This window comes from Thamnophis elegans, chromosome 2 (assembly GCF_009769535.1).
Source record: "Thamnophis elegans isolate rThaEle1 chromosome 2, rThaEle1.pri, whole genome shotgun sequence".
Classification (NCBI taxonomy): Eukaryota; Metazoa; Chordata; class Lepidosauria; order Squamata; family Colubridae; genus Thamnophis; species Thamnophis elegans.
The window spans coordinates 29,570,151-29,584,784 of NC_045542.1; the positions used below are offsets into that span (position 1 = coordinate 29,570,151).

The following is a 14,634-nucleotide window of genomic DNA, read 5'->3' on the forward strand; positions in this document are numbered from 1 at the left end:
GTGGAATTCACCTGATGGGTTATATTGGATATGTGGTAATTTTGCCTATAATATGTTACCCGCAGGGTGGTATGGGTCATGCATCTTGGGGGCGATTCAACCATCATTCTTCCTAATGCCTATAGAGAAAAAACAAAAATTGGGAGTCCCTGTATATGATACTCTTGAAAGACGTAAACGTACAATAAATCTTTCCAAAGGGATAAAAATAGGTAACTGGAAGGATGATGAGTGGCCCCCTGAGAGAATTATTGCATATTATGATCCTGCGACGTGGGCACAAGACGGTTCGTGGGGATATAGAACGCCTATATACATGATAAATCGCATTATTAGATTACAAGCTGTATTAGAAATAATTACAAATGAAACTGCATTGGCATTAACTAAGCTTGCAAAAGAAAGTGTATTGTCAAGAACTTATATTATGCAAAATCGTTTAGCCTTAGACTATTTGCTTGCTGCCGAAGGCGGAGTGTGTGGTAAATTTAATCTTAGTAATTGTTGTATACAAATTGATGATTCTGGAATTGTGATAGAAAAAATAACTCGAACTATGATACAAACTGCACATGTTCCTGTACAAACTTGGAAAGGCATATTGGACACTGATGGTTGGCTTGGAGGTATTTTTAACAATTGGAAACAAGCATTGTTCATGGTTGGTATAATTTTTATTGGATTAATGATGCTACCATGTTTAATTCCCATAATAAGAAATGTTGTCACCTCCACGGTGGGAAGCATAATACAAGCTCAGCAACATGAAAAGTCAATGATGGTATTAAAAGAAATTGGGGATCAGATCCAATTATTGGAAAGTATGAATACATTCCCTATGGAAAGTACAATAATAGAAAGAGAAAGGTTGAAAGAAATAAGGGAAAATATTAAGAAAATTGCCATATAAGAGATGGGGGAATTGATGGAATGAAATTGAAAAAGAGTTAATATTTTGTATGAACACTAGAGGGAGCCAAGAGAGAGAGTTTTAGAAGAGAACTGTATAATCATTTAATTGGTTAAAGAAAAACAATGTTAGAAGTTGATTGGTTAAATGTCATAATTCTATATAAGGTAATAGTTAGGGCGTTACTGTCGCTGACTGGTTTGTGACCGCCCCGATCAGGCTAGCTGATATGGGAGTAGGAGGAGTTAGGGAGGGTATAACTGCTGTCTCACTTTCATTGTGGGTGTGGCTCTCCTTTGTGACTCAGGTGAAGTCAGGGTGAGACCCACCAACGCTTTGCAAACCGTTTTCAAATTAGCTTTGATTTTTGATAATAAAGAGAATTTTATTACTCTACTCTACTCTATTCTTTTAAATTCTGCAAACACTTCAATGTTGGTGGAGAAGAAGAGATGGGCTGAGGGAGGGGCTTGTTAGGCTTTTTATAACCTGTTCAGTCCCACCTCTGTTTCCTGTTCCTGTGTAAGAAATGTATTCTGATTGGTTGTCAGACTCCCATGGGTCCATGCAGGGGCTACTCTCTAGGCTGTGTTTTGAAGGCAGGTTTGGTTGAGTTCTCAGATGCCATGTGGTCAGTTGAGTAAAGGGCCAATATTATCATGCTTTTACTCCCATCCCCCTGGAGCTGCAGTGGAGAAGTCTTTATTATGTAAAGAGACTAGCTTGGCCTTCTTAATGGCCCATTGATAAAGTGGGGATGGGCAGGAAACTACAGGCAGCTATTCTGTCTTTTAAAACATGTTTCTTTCTTTTTACATCCAGAGAAATATTCTGCCTTTTCAATATTTCCTAGGATATTTCATTTTTCTGGGAAAGGGCTGGGTGATAACTTTCTGCAATACCAATAAGGGACAAATATTGGTTTTAGGAACAAATCTATTACCAGCTCGTGATCTGTCTGTATTTTGCGCCTCAGGCACAGTATCCCTATTTTAACACATCCCCACCCCCATGGAATCGGAGATCCTGAGGGCTGGTAAACTCATTAAAAACTACAAGCCCCAGTATGCACCACAGCATCGGTACACCCTAATGACAAGCCTCGTGAAAAGACACCGGCGCATATAGAGTTATAGCGCTAAGACTCAACCATGGATTACAATATATTATCGCCTTTAGAAGCCGTTCCTTATAGATGTGGATCCCTGGGGAGGCTGACTAGAAAAAACGCTTTTAATGCTGCAAGCCGTCCAGAGTGGCTTCGCAAAGGAATCTAATAAATGAAAAAGTATAAATAATGCATCGAGTAGCATCGTATCTTGCCTCCTGGTTAAAATGTATTACAGATTAATACATAATATACCGCCACTTTAAAATGGCAATCATGGAGAAAATCTATGCGGTCGTCAGGAAAAAGGACTCCGATGGCACGTAAATTAATGTTGTAAAGCACATAAGACACACGAGTGTGTGCAATTCGGCACGGACGACCGATTTTCACGTTCTGGGCGTGGAACACGAGGTTGGGCCGAGGAAGTCAAAAAGGCTGCTTTCGTTTGAGGCCTTTGACATTGCAGCGGCTTCAGCGTCTAATTCGAGAAAAGCATTGCCTAGTAGGCTGCTTTAATTTTTTTTTAAAAAGCATTTCCTCAAGTAATTCCTAAGCAATCCCTTCTTGGTTGCTGTCTTTGAGTTTGCACGAGAGGGCGGGGGGGATGGGGGAGAGGGAGAAGGTGGGGTTATGAAAGGAGGGGGCGGCAGAGGGAGACCCAATGGGCCAGTGGCTCTTCCACCCCACAGACGGGGGTCTCAGAAGGGAAGGGGGAGGGAATCAAACCCCAGGTCAGCGTTCCCCAAATTTCATGGGGGCAGGAGGGGGACATTGAACACTGGAGGGTCACCAGAGAATCAATTGTTTCTAAAACTCCAACTTTTAATTCACTGGGGTGGGGGTGTTTAAGAAAAGATTGGACAGCCATCTGGCATAGGATGGCATAGGATCTCCTGCTTGAGCAAGGGGTTGGACTAGAAGACCTCCCAAAGTCCCTTCCATCTCTATTCTGATTCAAAATAAACCCAAGTCCATTTAAGATTCTAAATTTTAGAAGCATCGTTTCACGATCCTGTTCCGAAGGAAGGCTAGAGGAAAAGGAGAACGAGCGAACGGTCGTTTCTCAGACGTTTTTCTGTTGGCAGACAAGGTAGATTTCCACTTTTTCCTACGTCTATGCAAACCACGGCGGTCCTCCTGATCGGAAAAGCCCTTTGATCGAGATAGCCGAGCGAGACTTACTCCGCAGCCGCGTTGAACTCGGAAGTGCAAGAAGCCTGGCGTTGCAAAGTCGCAAAGAAAGCCAAGCGGCGGCAGAAAAGCTTTGCGGGTATGTTTGGGACTGGCCAGCTATAACGGAGGGTGGAGTGAAAGCCTGATACAAATATCGCCCGGAGCCCCCGGCCAAGAAGGTTGTAGGATGCTCGCGGTCGCAGCCTGGGCGTCACGAGACGTGGGGAAAACCCCTGCAGGAGTTAATCCTCGTGACGGTGGGAGCTGGGTGGGGAGGGAAGAGGCGCTTCTGATCCGTGCGGTCAGAAAGCCCCGTTAGGCTTTATTGAGGGGGGGGGGGGCGCGGCGGAGGGCTGCGCCTTTGAGTCAGTCTTGGTGACCATACAGAAAAGCCCCTCAAGATTATAATTGGGGGTAGGGTGGGGTGTCAAGCTTTTGGAAGCGACTTGCTCGTGTCTCCTTCCTCCTATACGTCCCAAAGGTGCTTTATTTTAATTTTCCAAGAGGCAACTCGACTTTCTGGTTTTACTTTGAAGACGTTTCGCTTCGCATCCGAGAATCTTCCACAGTTCTGACTGGATGGTGGTGGGGAATGGAAAAATTTATACTCCTTGCAGACAGCTCCTCATTTGCATCCTTGAGAGTCCTTGTGGCCACCTGGAGGTTTATCTGTGTCCTCAGGGTCACTGGTGCAAATGAATGTGGAGCCTTCTTGGGACTGTTGAAAGGACTCTGTGGTAGACTGGAGATAAATGATCTAGGGTTTAGAGTGTGTGTGACTGGCCCAGGGTCACCTGGTTGACTTTCTGCTAAGGAATCTGGTTAGACTAAATTGATATTAGTATGATTATTAGACAGTCCAAACAAAAAAAAAATGTGAAAGTTACTCTTTACAACTCTTGCTTCTGTGCTCCCCAGTCTAAAATTGCTAGGATCACCTCATGGAGGTTTAGCCCCTTAATTGCTGCCTGCTTATCAAGTAAGGGCTGTGCAACTTGGTCCAGATCGCCAGAGCACCTCCCCAGCTGCTGGCCTCCTTCCCCTTTTCCTGCCAATCATTCTTTACTTAGGATGGCAGCACAAACACACAGCCCCAAAATGTTCCACCTGAAGCCTTCAGCCTTGCAATCTGAAGGGAGGAGTGTCTGTGTTGTGGTCCCAAAGAAAGAACTGTGTGTGTGTGTGTGTGAGAGAGAGAGAGAGAGAAATCCGATCCAACCTCCAGGAGTTATCCAGAGCTGCCAGCAATGTTCTTTCCGTGCCCCCCCCCCTCAAACACACACACACACAACCCTCCCAAGGCAGCCACATCCCTTCACTATCCTGCTTTCCAGCTCCGTCCTGTGCATCTATTAGGCCTCCTGACCCACCAGTCAATATCACGTGGCCTTAAAAGGCAAAAATGTTAACTATCTTTTCTTAACTGTCTTTGGTGAGAAGTCTTTTGTCCTAGCATCCCTATAATCCAGAGGGAGGTGTCCTAATTATGATTTTTCTTCGCTTTTCCCTCCCAGTAAAAATGATTTCTGCAAAGCAGCTGGCTGACCTTGGCTACAAAACATTTTCGAGCTCCATGATGCTTCTTACTCTATATGGTGGCTACCTCCTGAGTAATGGTGTATATCAAGCATATCAGAGAAATAAGCGACTGAAGGAACAAGGGATAAGTGCTGATGATGCTAAGCAATGAAAACATCTCATATGGAATGGAAGACTGGTGTGCTTTATCAGAAACCTCTGGGATTTTCTGCCGTGAAGAATGGGAATTTCAAATTGTGTTGAAAAAGTGGAAGTATCTGTTTGATTCTAGTCATTTGATTCTTCGCTCAGTTACTCTCAATCCTACAGTAGAAATTGTTAAGCAACCACATTAAAGATTTATTTACAGATAATTTACATTATTTCTTTCTGGCCTTAAACCCGCCCCCCCCCCCTCAAATAGAATCATTAGACCAGAGTAAGGTTTTCATTCTTACCCACTTCCTGTCCCAATTTTAAAACAATGTCTATTTCACATCTCAAACAAGTTGTTTCTTCTGGCATAGGGAATAGCTTAAGTAGCTCTTGAAAGATGTGAATTTCTTGGATGGTTTATTCCCTGACCATTCTTCAGTTGATTATAGCTGGATCCTTCTATTCCATCAGTCCTTTAAATCTATGTGCTACCTAGCATGCAAATGGTTTTGCTATCCATTTCCATTGCACCAGAATAAAAATAAAAAGTAATGAAGAAAATTATATTTAAACAGTCTGAGAGCCAATATAGGATCATCATCCACAGCAGCAGAAGCTCATGCTTAGGTTTAGATCAGCAATCATACCTACTGAGACACAAACATGAGCTATTTGTTTTTCAAAGTCAAAATAAGTTCTTTTTCGTCACTGAATCTTAACAACAGCAAGCAATGTTGTCAAGACCACAGTGAAAATTACCTTTTTCAATAAAACAAAATCCATAGATCCTATTCATCAAGGATTTTTTAATCACAGAGTAAACAATAATATAAAATGATAATTCAGGGGATTTCCAAAGCCCAAGTCCTATCAACACTTCCCCATCTTCCATCTTCTTTGAAGTACCATTGAATAAAAGGCAAGTGGGGGCAGGAGACCCATCCAGTCCCTGTGAGATAGCCATTGCATCCCAGCAGTATCATACAAGATTGAGGTTCATCCAGGGTATCACTTTTCTGAAAACATGGGAACGTTTACAACTTAGCTTTATGGGACAATCACCAACAAACACTGGTCATCCCTATCTATAATACTATTGCCGAAAACTACTCGTTTTGTAATTTTTAAATGAACTCAAATCCAGAATTGGTACGAAAAGCAGGATTGTGTAAGAAATCACAATGAAGACTTTGGAAATGCTGTACCACTCAAGGAAAATAAATGTCAGCTTCATCTTTCTTATCACTCGGTAAGATGACATGAAGAAAAAAATATTGGTCATTGATATGCCATGCTCTAATAAGTAAACCGTTCACTCTATCTGTACCACAATCCCCAGGTTGTTTAGGTGTAGCCCAGTAGATCCTAGAAGAAATATGGATTGATAGATCGTTGTCCAAAAATTCTGGAATATCATAAAACAAAGAATCTGTTGATGATCAAGCTTAACTCCCCCCAAAAACCCCACCTGAAGCCTACTTTTTCTCCTCTTACATATTTCAACAAACATTAAATACAAAATGGCTTATTTTTTTAAACATTAAAGTTGAAAAAGGTTTTGCACTAGTAAACAGCTTCTTCATCCTGTGCAAAACTGCCTGTGTTGTCCTGTTTCAGATTCGTTGGAGGGTTTGGGAATAAAGAGACAGTTGATTAAAAATTTCTTGTAACTGGGCATTTCTAGATAATTGAGTTCAAATCTTTGGATTGTGGAGCAGCTGTCCCCTGTTTTTATTCTTCTGCCCATTGGTCACTAGTTACATGGCCATTGATCCGATTGTGATCATTGCTTGAAGTGTTAATAATTCCTTTTCTGTTGTTTGATGTCCCACCATCATCTTCAGAGCTGCTCTCCACATCGCTGCGCTCATCTTTTGATACCTGATAAAAAGAAGCAGAAATATACCACAAATAAGGACTTTAAAAAAATAGCTAAAACAAGCTCATATACAGTAGATACGTTCTTTAAATGGTATGGTTTAGACATTTAATTATGGAACTAAAGAACTTTTTAAAAAACCAACAGCACCAGGAAGCTAGATGTCCTCAGAAATAACCTTTCTTTGAGAGCAAGGTTTGCCCAAAAAATGAATTTTTTTTTGAGGGAGGCAGAATCATAGAGGTACATGCTAGTTTAGATCATTCTATTATAGTGAACAGAGCAGATAGCATTAATTATAGCTAACAATCAAAATGTTAATATACTAGTAATAAATGTACTACTACTAAAAATTAGCCTTAAAAAATAAATAGATTTAATGTTCTTAAGTATATTTAAAGTATCTTTAAAATAGCTGATACTAAAATTAAAGGCGTCAGATTGATTTGCCTAAGATACAGCGTTCCATAACCTGCCCGACAAAACATTTCAGATGAAAGAGAGGATACTCCAGAATTTATCTTGAAAAAAAGCAGTATCATAAGAGAAGATAGGTAATTTCTAACCATTATTCTGAGTTGAACTCATCTCTTTCACCGTAGGGTATTCAAACAAAGTTATGGAAAAAATAGCCCATCTCCTGACACTTATCTTTTCCCATTTCTATATTAAGCAAGAGTCAATGAAAGAATCATGGGAACCGCAGAGCAATGTTGCCATAAAATAATCAGATACAAAGCAAATGAGAAAAGACTGGCCTGAAACAGAGAACATATCTCAGCTTGAAATACAAAAAAAGCAAGAAGCTGTAGAATAATAAATAACTGTTGAAGAATTTGTTAATGACAGCCTAGAACTACAGAAAAATATCTGATAGTATTTCTATTCTTATCATGTTTGTATTATCAGAATACCCTGGAGTATAATTTTTTATTAGGTATACATGATCAGTTCATAATCAACATGCATTAAATTGGGAAAGGAAAAAGAACTCAACATCCACCAAATTTACTGTATTTTTCAGACTATAAATACTACCGCATTTTTCGGGCCCGTTTTTCACAAAAATGGGAGCATTTTTGCCTTGTCCCAGTCCTGAAACCTGCAGTGCGCTGCTGGAGGCTGAGAGAAGGCAAAAAAGCCTCTGTTTTTGTGAAAAGTGGCCTGTTTTTCACAAAAATTGGGGCATTTTTGCCTTGTCCCAGCCCTGCTGAATGAAGCCTGCAGAGTGCTGCTAGGGGCTGAGAGAAGGCAAAAAAAAAGGCTCTGTTTTTGCAAAAAAAAAAAAAAAAAAAGTCAGTTTTTCACAAAAATGGGATGCGGGGGTAGGGCTTCGGGAAGCCAAAAATGGCTGTATTCTATGTATAAGATGCACCAATATTTCCACATTCTTTTAGGGGGGGAAAGGTGTGTCTTATACTCCAAAAATATGGTAATTTAAAGCTGAACAGAAATATTCTGCAATAAATTCACAGCTATCAAATTCACAAATCTGAAAATAATTTACATGATAGGATATATTTAGCATGATCAGCTCCTGGCTGACCCTGGTGATGAAGAAGTTGTCTCTTCTTCTAATTCTCACTATAATATCACTTTGATAATTACTTTATCTCAAAGAAATTGCAAAAATGTGAATAACTGAGACAGTTAAGATAAACTATAAGACACCAATATTTTGATATAATAAAGATAAACACAATAAAGAGACCAAGAGAGACATTTAACTGAAATGGAAACAACCTGAATAAAATAGAAACATTATGCATGCCATTTATTTTCCTGAATATCATCTTTTATGAATGAATTTGATAGTCCTTATTGTAAATGGTGCCATATGATGTAAGAAAATGTAACCTGCTAATAAAATTATAATGTCAGTTGTATCAAATGTTGGAGGAAATAGGCTTTGCATTCCAAATAACTAAAAATGATCTAAATATAGCAATGTTTCCCAGTATAGTAATTCAAAAGTGATTATATTGCACTGAAAGAGGGAAAGAAAGCAGAATTCCATAAGCCTCATAGTTTTAGCAGTTGGTTTGCCACAAGGTGGCAATATATCACTGCTGAAAGAAAAGGAAAATCATTAATTGAGATTAATAAGCAAGGCTGAACTGCTAAGATCCTAAAGAGCCAACAATGATTTTATATTATCATTTGAACACTTGCCAAGGGCAGGTATACCTCTGATTTAGTAAGGCTAAGAAGGGTAGGATATGTTCAGACTAGCCTCACCCCGGATTACTGTTAGCCAGGTGTATGCACTTTGAACAGCCTAAGCAAGGCACATAAAAATCAGAATAAGGCCCTACCAGTGGCAAGTTAATGATTGTTTAGGCCAATTGGAGAGACCTACTTGAGCTGTAAATATCCTGCTCTTGCCTGACATTTTTTGCACAAGAGAAAATAGAAAAAAATGGACTGTGATCGATTGTTAATTTATGAGTATTGTTTTCCTGAAGCAACTGTAAGAAAGCTATTGGAAAATGCTTTAAAGCATTTATATTCTGGATTTCTGTGCCAATTCCAATTACAAGCTGTCCCAATTTTAACTTTTAAATGCCATGTTCCCTTGGTCCAATGTGCTGAGGGCATTATGATAGTTCCCACACCTTCTTATATCATCAGGAGGAGACCTGGAATTGTGGGCCCTATACAACCTGTTAGATAAAATCTCATCTTCCCAAGATGAACAAAAGTATTATTTTGAGAAGCAATGAGATGACTAGGATTTTATATTTTGCACATTATAGTTTTTCATCATAAAGCTTATCTGATCTAAAATAAAATATTTTAACATTTTACTGTGCCTGGCCTTCCTAATTACTTTTTTTCTTTAAAAAAAAAAGATTTATTAAATAAAAATAACTTTAAAATCAATACAACAAATAGTTACAGAGGTGAATAATACTGAAGATTATAACTTTCTAGTTTAAGCTTTGATTTTCCTTCAAGCGGCTTTCAGAATAATAACAATTTAAAAGAGATGTGTGAAGCAGTTTCCACTTGACATTAGGCAGCTCTGAGATTTAATTTCGGATGATAGCATTTAAAGCCCAGAAGTGGAGGGGGAAGGTAGCCCTCCCCATTTCCCTTACAACTGTAGCAGAGATGGCACTTACATAAAAAAGAAGAGAGACAGCTTCAGTCTGGTACAGAGAAAAGGAATGAAAGAGGATGGAGATTACAGAGAAGAGTCCACTCCTGACTAGGAACCTGATCAGGAGAGAAAACCAAAGAGAACCCCCCCCAACTTGGAAATTATTTGTAGCCATTCAGCAAAAATACACACATACACTTTTAAATTAGTAACTATGAAATAAAATTAGAGAAAGCAAAATAGGAAGATACAAACAAAAAATAAAGATAATATGAATACACAATTCAGAAAAATCATCCAAACATAAATGTATTTGTAAAAATATTGGTTTCTGAGACTATAGTCCAACACTCAAATCATAAGTCATTTAGATTCCTGTATTAAATGATGAATTCAATGATTGTAAATTGTACAATCCCTTTCCCACATTACAAATAAGCCCTGTCCTACATTACATCAGATGCTTAAAGCTTTTTTTTTAATGCCGTGTTTAGCTAAACCACCTCTCTACTGTATCAGGAGATTTAATGTATAAAACCCCATTGTCTCTGCTCTCACTTATTGATCTCAGGAAAAAAGAAGTAAAACTACTGTCTCAAGGAGCTGTCTCCAAAGCAAGCAATTTTACAGGTTGCAGATGTAAAGAATCTCATTTTTAACAGCACCACTGCAGACACAGTCCTGAAATAGTCACTATACAAAGGGAAGGAGGGTTCAGTAGCAAGATGTTTTGGTTTGTTTATCAGAAGCTTTATTTCCCTCTTGTATTCAGACGTAAACTAAGTGTGATTTAGGTATTCTCATGGCACAAATTCCTGAGAGATTATCTTGAAATGAGAAATGTAGTTTTTACATAGGCGATTCTTACATAATGCTTCAATAAACTGCACTGTGTTTATTATTATGGAGATAATATTTCTCTCTTCTCATAAAAGCTTTCAAAAATATTTTCTTTTTCTTGTACATTAGCAGTTATGGTCCTTGTCTCATCAGCAAGTAGATGAAGTTTTCAGATTAACTCTAAATCTCTTCATTTTTTTAATAATTAGAAGCATGAAAGAGAATAATTAATCTGGAAGACTTCTTTTTATATAAAAGCAAAAATTTCACACAAGATAAGCATGCATTGTGACTTTTCAGTGAGAGTCCCCTCCCTCCCCTGATAGTATAAAATCTGAATTTAGAACATTTTTGCCATGTAATCTTCATTTTTTAAAAATTTGATCGTGGCAGCTGTTTGGTATAATAGCAATAGCACTTAGATTTATATACTGCTTCACATTGCTTTACAGCCCTCTCTATGCTGTTTACAGAGTCAGCATATTTCCCCCAACAATCTGGGTCCTCATTTTACTCACCTCGGAAGGACCTTGAGAATCGAACTCTCAGAGTGAGTGGTGAGTTAGCCTGCAGTACTGCATTCTAACAATTTCACCACCACGGCTCTACATGATGTCCAATGTATAGTTTGTAATTTCACAGTATTTGACACCTTGGAGCTTGTTTTTCACAATCATTATTTTAAAAGCTTGGTTTGAAAATATGTAAGAATCCAAAGGGGAAGGGGGAATCGATAAGCACTGTTTCCAAGCAAAAGACATAGCTTCAGTGACTCACATAACCCAGCATAGGTTTGTAACTCTTTCTATCAGCGCAACTTGTTCTTTCTAGATAATTGATGCTACAGAAAACATCAGGTACTCTAATTACATAAGCTTGCCTTATATTAACTCAACTTTACACAGACCTCTAAGCACGCAAGGAGAAGTGGCATCTTTCCCTGTCCAAGGAGTGAGCACTAGGATTGCATTTCCAAAAATGAAACAGAGAGAATGCAGCAAGGAGTTCAGGGATAGCTGAAGGAGTCTCATCCCCCTTCATATGAAGTTAGCCATAGCCTGCATCTGGTGGGCTTGGCCCAGAATATGAATAAAATATCACCAGTTATCATTCTTTTACACAATGTTTGGAGGACAGCTGATTCAATTCCAGATTATTTTAAAAAACAGAATTACTCAATATTTCCAGACTGTAATGGTTTCATAAGCAAGTGTCTATACATTTTATATGTTATTTATATTTCATAATACATTAATCAATGAGGAATCCTTCCCCATGATCATACCCTTGCAACTACTTATGTCTACCTTTCCTGCCCCCATTTCCTTTCCTAGTACAATAAAGTACAGTGAAAACCAGGTATTTTTAATAAACTCAACTTGGGTCCCACATACATGACTAAAAGGCATGAAAAACTGATCTGACTTGCAAAGTAGTCTAGATGACACAATCTAGCTGACCTTGATGATCTCAAAAAACAAATAAATGTACAAGCCCTACAAGTTGAACCTTGTTTACACTTGGATGAAATACTGTCAGGAAATATCAATGCTGAAGATTAATATGCGAAGTTGAAAAAAAATATGGAAGAAAGCTGTGGCAGACCATTTCTATTGTGTTGTCAAGAAAACAATATTAATGAACCTTAGTATTTACTAGAGTCATGTTTGTCTGAAATAACCTTTGCTGAGTATTACAATACAGAATATAACTAAAGTATGCATTATAGTATAATTTAGGATGGCAACCTTCAGTGAGGTGGCAACCCTCTTTCTTCAGAGTGATCGACTCAAAAGACATTGTGAAGAAAACGAAAGCCATATTCATTTTTGTGGTAATGAAATTAGTCATGCATACCTTTCCTCGTGCCATAGCTTTGTAGGCAATGCGAATGATGAAGTAGGACCATTTGATATGTAATACTTGTATTGTTAAGAGAAGGCCATTGAACAACCACCAGGATGGGTAGGGGCCAATTAGTTCCCAGCTTTCAAACATAGTAGTATTCAGTATCCTAGAAATCAAACAAGAAGAGGTTTGCATTCATTGTCTTAATCTGAACTTTAACAAGACCCAAATTCTAGACTGGAAACCAGTTATCTAAATCAGGGAAACCTCTTACCCATTACATCCCCCCCCCCAAAAAAAAAAAGAATGAAAATGCTTCAAATCTCAGCAGGTAACTCTGAAGAGATACAAGTTTTCTCTCCACTTTGTTTTCCCCCAAATCTGGTGAATTGCTTACCAATTTCTTAGATAAGAACAGTGAAAATGGTCTGATTTATTTTGTTAAATGATTTTCAGGATTTGGAAGTCATAAGTCTCACAGAATTAGAAAAGTTGTTTAAGATAGGTAACTATACAAATCTTTTAAATAAATAAAAAAAATTGTGTGATCAACCTATAGTAGGCTTTCCGTTGCCTAGATAGCTTCAAAAAGAGCCACACAGAAAGTTGAAGAGGAAACTAATGGAGTCAGCTTCCTTTTGTAGAGGGAGCTCGCGAGACTTGGCAGCTCCTCTCCTGCCAGTCTTCACTAACTACGTTTGCCTCCTGATTTTTTTTTGAGGAGACCTTTTTGCCAGGAGAGGGAAACATTAGCCCATTCTTTGCAATCTAAGGTGAACCATATGATATTACAAAATACATAGCAAAAGAATAGCAGAGCTACTTCCCAGTGGTAATCTAAGAGAAATGGACTCCATTAGGAAATCAGGGGATTAAAATAAGGGTAGTGAAAATTCACTGCTTTCCTACTATCCACTAATGGCTTGCTTAGTGATATAGCAAATAATATGGCCTAATCATTAAGACTGGCACATATAGTAAAAAAAAAAATCCTTATATGCAAATACCCAGAGTTCCAAGAAAATTAACTAGGCAATAGAATCTAGTGCACTCCTTTCTAAACTCAAGGAAAAGCTTATCATCGGAACTGAATATTGAAGACATATTTCTCTTCAAACTAAAATATAACTATCTTGGGCAAGAAGCAGGTCTTCCAAGGATTCAGTGCAACTTTCTTGCCTGAGGACTTCTCGTCTATCCGGATTTAAACAGGAGGCAGGAATGTTTGGTATGTTGATCAAAACTAAAAAGCACCACCAACAACAACAACTGAGTCAATTTGGATCCATCTACATGTAAATTTAATTACTCCTCAGATCAACATTATTCTCGAGGAGCAAATATTATTCAGTGGAGCATGGGGTGCCTTGTGAGAGTTCCTGGGAGGCCTAGTGCCCCAGTTCATACATTGCTGTTCTTATGGAGAGCATGTAGCGACATCCCAGAGTGGGCACCATTTTAGAGTGGCCACAATTCATTCCCCAAATGGCACCTGTTTCTAAGACAGTGCCATGCGGCCTCTGTACTGTATCCAGAGGCAGATCAACTGCTTCCTGAAGATCTATGGAAAAAGTAAGTGGACTGAGCCATGATGGGGGTGGATGGGGAGAAGAGCATGAGACCCAGCAGGGTAGGAAACAAGCCCAAGGCCTGAGGCTATCCTGTAGTGCAGAATTTGGGGATGGGGGGAGTGTAGATGGACAGTTGCTAGATCATTCCTGTACTCCAGTGACGTGCGGTGAGGTTTATACCTGGTGAGGCTCAGCTGGGCATCCTTTTGCGAAGCAGCTCAGCAGGGTAGCGGTCGGCCTCGGCCCGGGGAGGGGGAGAATTTGCATCGCGGGAGCAGCCAAGCGCCCGGGTCTGCAGCAAAGGTGCTTGGCGGCTCCCGCGATGCAAAGTGCCCTGCTGCCCCCGATGCCGCCGTCCACCCGCTGCCCCGGCCTGCGGCCGCTGCTTTTCCAAGCTCCGCCGCTGGAAGTCCCGGATCGCCTCTGGGGGAAGGCTGAGTGAGAAGCGGAGCGAAGCTTCTCCACGGCCTCCCGGCACTACGCAGAGGCTCTCGCAGGAGTGCGTGCCAGCGGCCGGTGGCCCGG

General features: G+C 39.6%; 1 protein-coding gene and 1 long non-coding RNA gene across 2 annotated transcripts in view; one reads left to right on the plus strand and one right to left on the minus strand.

Moving 5' to 3' along the window:
* The first annotated feature begins 2,508 nt into the window (after nucleotides 1–2,508).
* LOC116503130 lies at nucleotides 2,509–5,090 on the plus strand. Its single transcript, XR_004254657.1, has 3 exons — nucleotides 2,509–2,523; nucleotides 3,107–3,291; nucleotides 4,709–5,090. It is a non-coding gene; the product is annotated as an uncharacterized LOC116503130 (long non-coding RNA).
* A 564-nt stretch (nucleotides 5,091–5,654) lies between these two features.
* Nucleotides 5,655–14,634, minus strand: part of CERS5 (ceramide synthase 5) — a 37,364-nt gene continuing 28,384 nt past the window's right edge. The window contains exons 9-10 of the mRNA XM_032209329.1: nucleotides 12,548–12,704; nucleotides 5,655–6,749 (exon numbers count right to left, since the gene is read on the minus strand). Coding sequence (XP_032065220.1) covers nucleotides 6,600–6,749; nucleotides 12,548–12,704 — 307 coding nt within the window. The 3' untranslated portion in view covers nucleotides 5,655–6,599. The remainder of the gene's footprint in view (nucleotides 6,750–12,547; nucleotides 12,705–14,634) is intronic.